Below are 1,639 nucleotides of genomic sequence, written 5' to 3' on the forward strand. Positions count from 1 at the left end.
ATTTCTAAAACCAAATAAGATCATCTTTACTAATCATTAAGTAAATTTGTTTTTTTTTCTTTTTTTTTTCATTTATGGCTACTTTTTATAGTTAATTTAATCTTACTAAAATGTTTTTTCGTTTTTTTTTTTTTGGCATAATAAAACTAAAAGTAAACTTTCATTAGTACAATTGATTGTTAGTAGATTGAATAAATTGGTAAAAACTAAATTAAAAACTAATTAAATGCTCATAGAATTTATACCTTAACCTTAATAACATATAATTTCATTGTTATTTGCATACATTTTATAGAATTTTTTTTTTTTTTTTTTGCAAATACAAAATAAGCAAACCTCATTATCATCGTGATCAATGATAAGATTGGAACGATTACTATCAGCACGAAGGTGATGATTTGTTTTTAATTCTTGATGAGTTGAAAATTGACAAAATATTGTCCTGAAATGAAAGAAATATTCGTTAATTTGAATGATGTGATAAATTTTTGAGGAATTACAAATAATTCATTCGAAAAATTTCATAATTAATTTTTTTTAATTAAAAATTTTTTTTAATATTAAAAAACCTCAACTTTTTAATCAAATTAATGCTTTGTTTCCGTTTTTTTTTTATCAAAATAGTATTTTTTGTAGTATAAAATAGTATTTTTGTAGTATAAATAGTATTTTTTGTTTTGTTTTTTTTTTTCTTCTGAAATTTGAAATTTTAGAAAGTTGAAAATTTTAAAATATATCAAGAGATATATCTACAAGATTAATTAAGTATTTAAAAAAAAAGAAAAAATGATATGAAATTATTTGATACCTATCACGGATAGCTACTGGACATGCTATATTAACAGTTACCAAAGTTTGGGCACTTCGTTCATCCTCATATTCCACAAATGCCTTAAAAAGAAGTGGATATGATAAATTGATTGATTAGAACTGATAATTGATTATCACTAGAAATCAATATCTCTATAAAAAAAAAATTATTGATAATTGAAATTATAATTTTATCACTTTGGTATATTTCAAAAAAAAATGTACCTATCATATGTAATATTTATTATCTATCATTAAAGCCTTTTTGTAACAGTTGATATTTAAATGATAATTATCATTATCACTTTTTTTCCTCTTTTTTTTATTTAATTATCATCATCACTTCTTTTTTCCTTCCCCCCTTTTTTTTGTTTAAATGTCGTTAAAATAAAATAACTAGAAAAAAAAAAAGAAAAAAGGAAGAAATGCTAATTTATAATTAATTATTTAATGAACAAACCTGATTTCTTCCTTTAAGTAATAAATAATTAACAAGTTTTCCATAAGGCATACAAAAATGGACTAATTCTAGATCAGTCATATCAGATGGTATATTTCGAAGATGTACAACACGTGATATTTGTTGACCGCTACTATTAGCACCGATTGTACCAGTTGATGTTGTAGCAGCCATTGATGCTAATGTATCTATAATTAATGAATGATTTTATTATGTGATTATTTTCTATCTTTTATGATGTAAAAAATTTATAAATTAATAAATTATGATTTGTTCAATATTTATGATAATAATAAAATAATTGATAATTTATTAAAATGAAAAGTAATAATAAATGAATTTCGTTTTTCTTTCTTTTTTTTATTTAAA

At 21.0% G+C, this 1,639-nt stretch overlaps 1 protein-coding gene across 1 annotated transcript; it reads right to left on the bottom strand.

The window, feature by feature from the left end:
- Positions 1-336: 336 nt before the first annotated feature.
- On the bottom strand, positions 337-1,444 carry LOAG_15376 (hypothetical protein; the record flags this gene model as incomplete). The annotated part of the gene is made up of 3 exons (XM_003150867.1): positions 337-442; positions 809-891; positions 1,271-1,444. Coding segments are annotated over 3 exons (363 nt in total), but the record flags the coding sequence as incomplete, so codon positions are not given.
- Positions 1,445-1,639: the final 195 nt, after the last annotated feature.

Source organism: Loa loa (assembly GCF_000183805.2).
Source record: "Loa loa unplaced genomic scaffold supercont3.1870, whole genome shotgun sequence".
NCBI lineage: Eukaryota > Metazoa > Nematoda > Chromadorea > Rhabditida > Onchocercidae > Loa > Loa loa.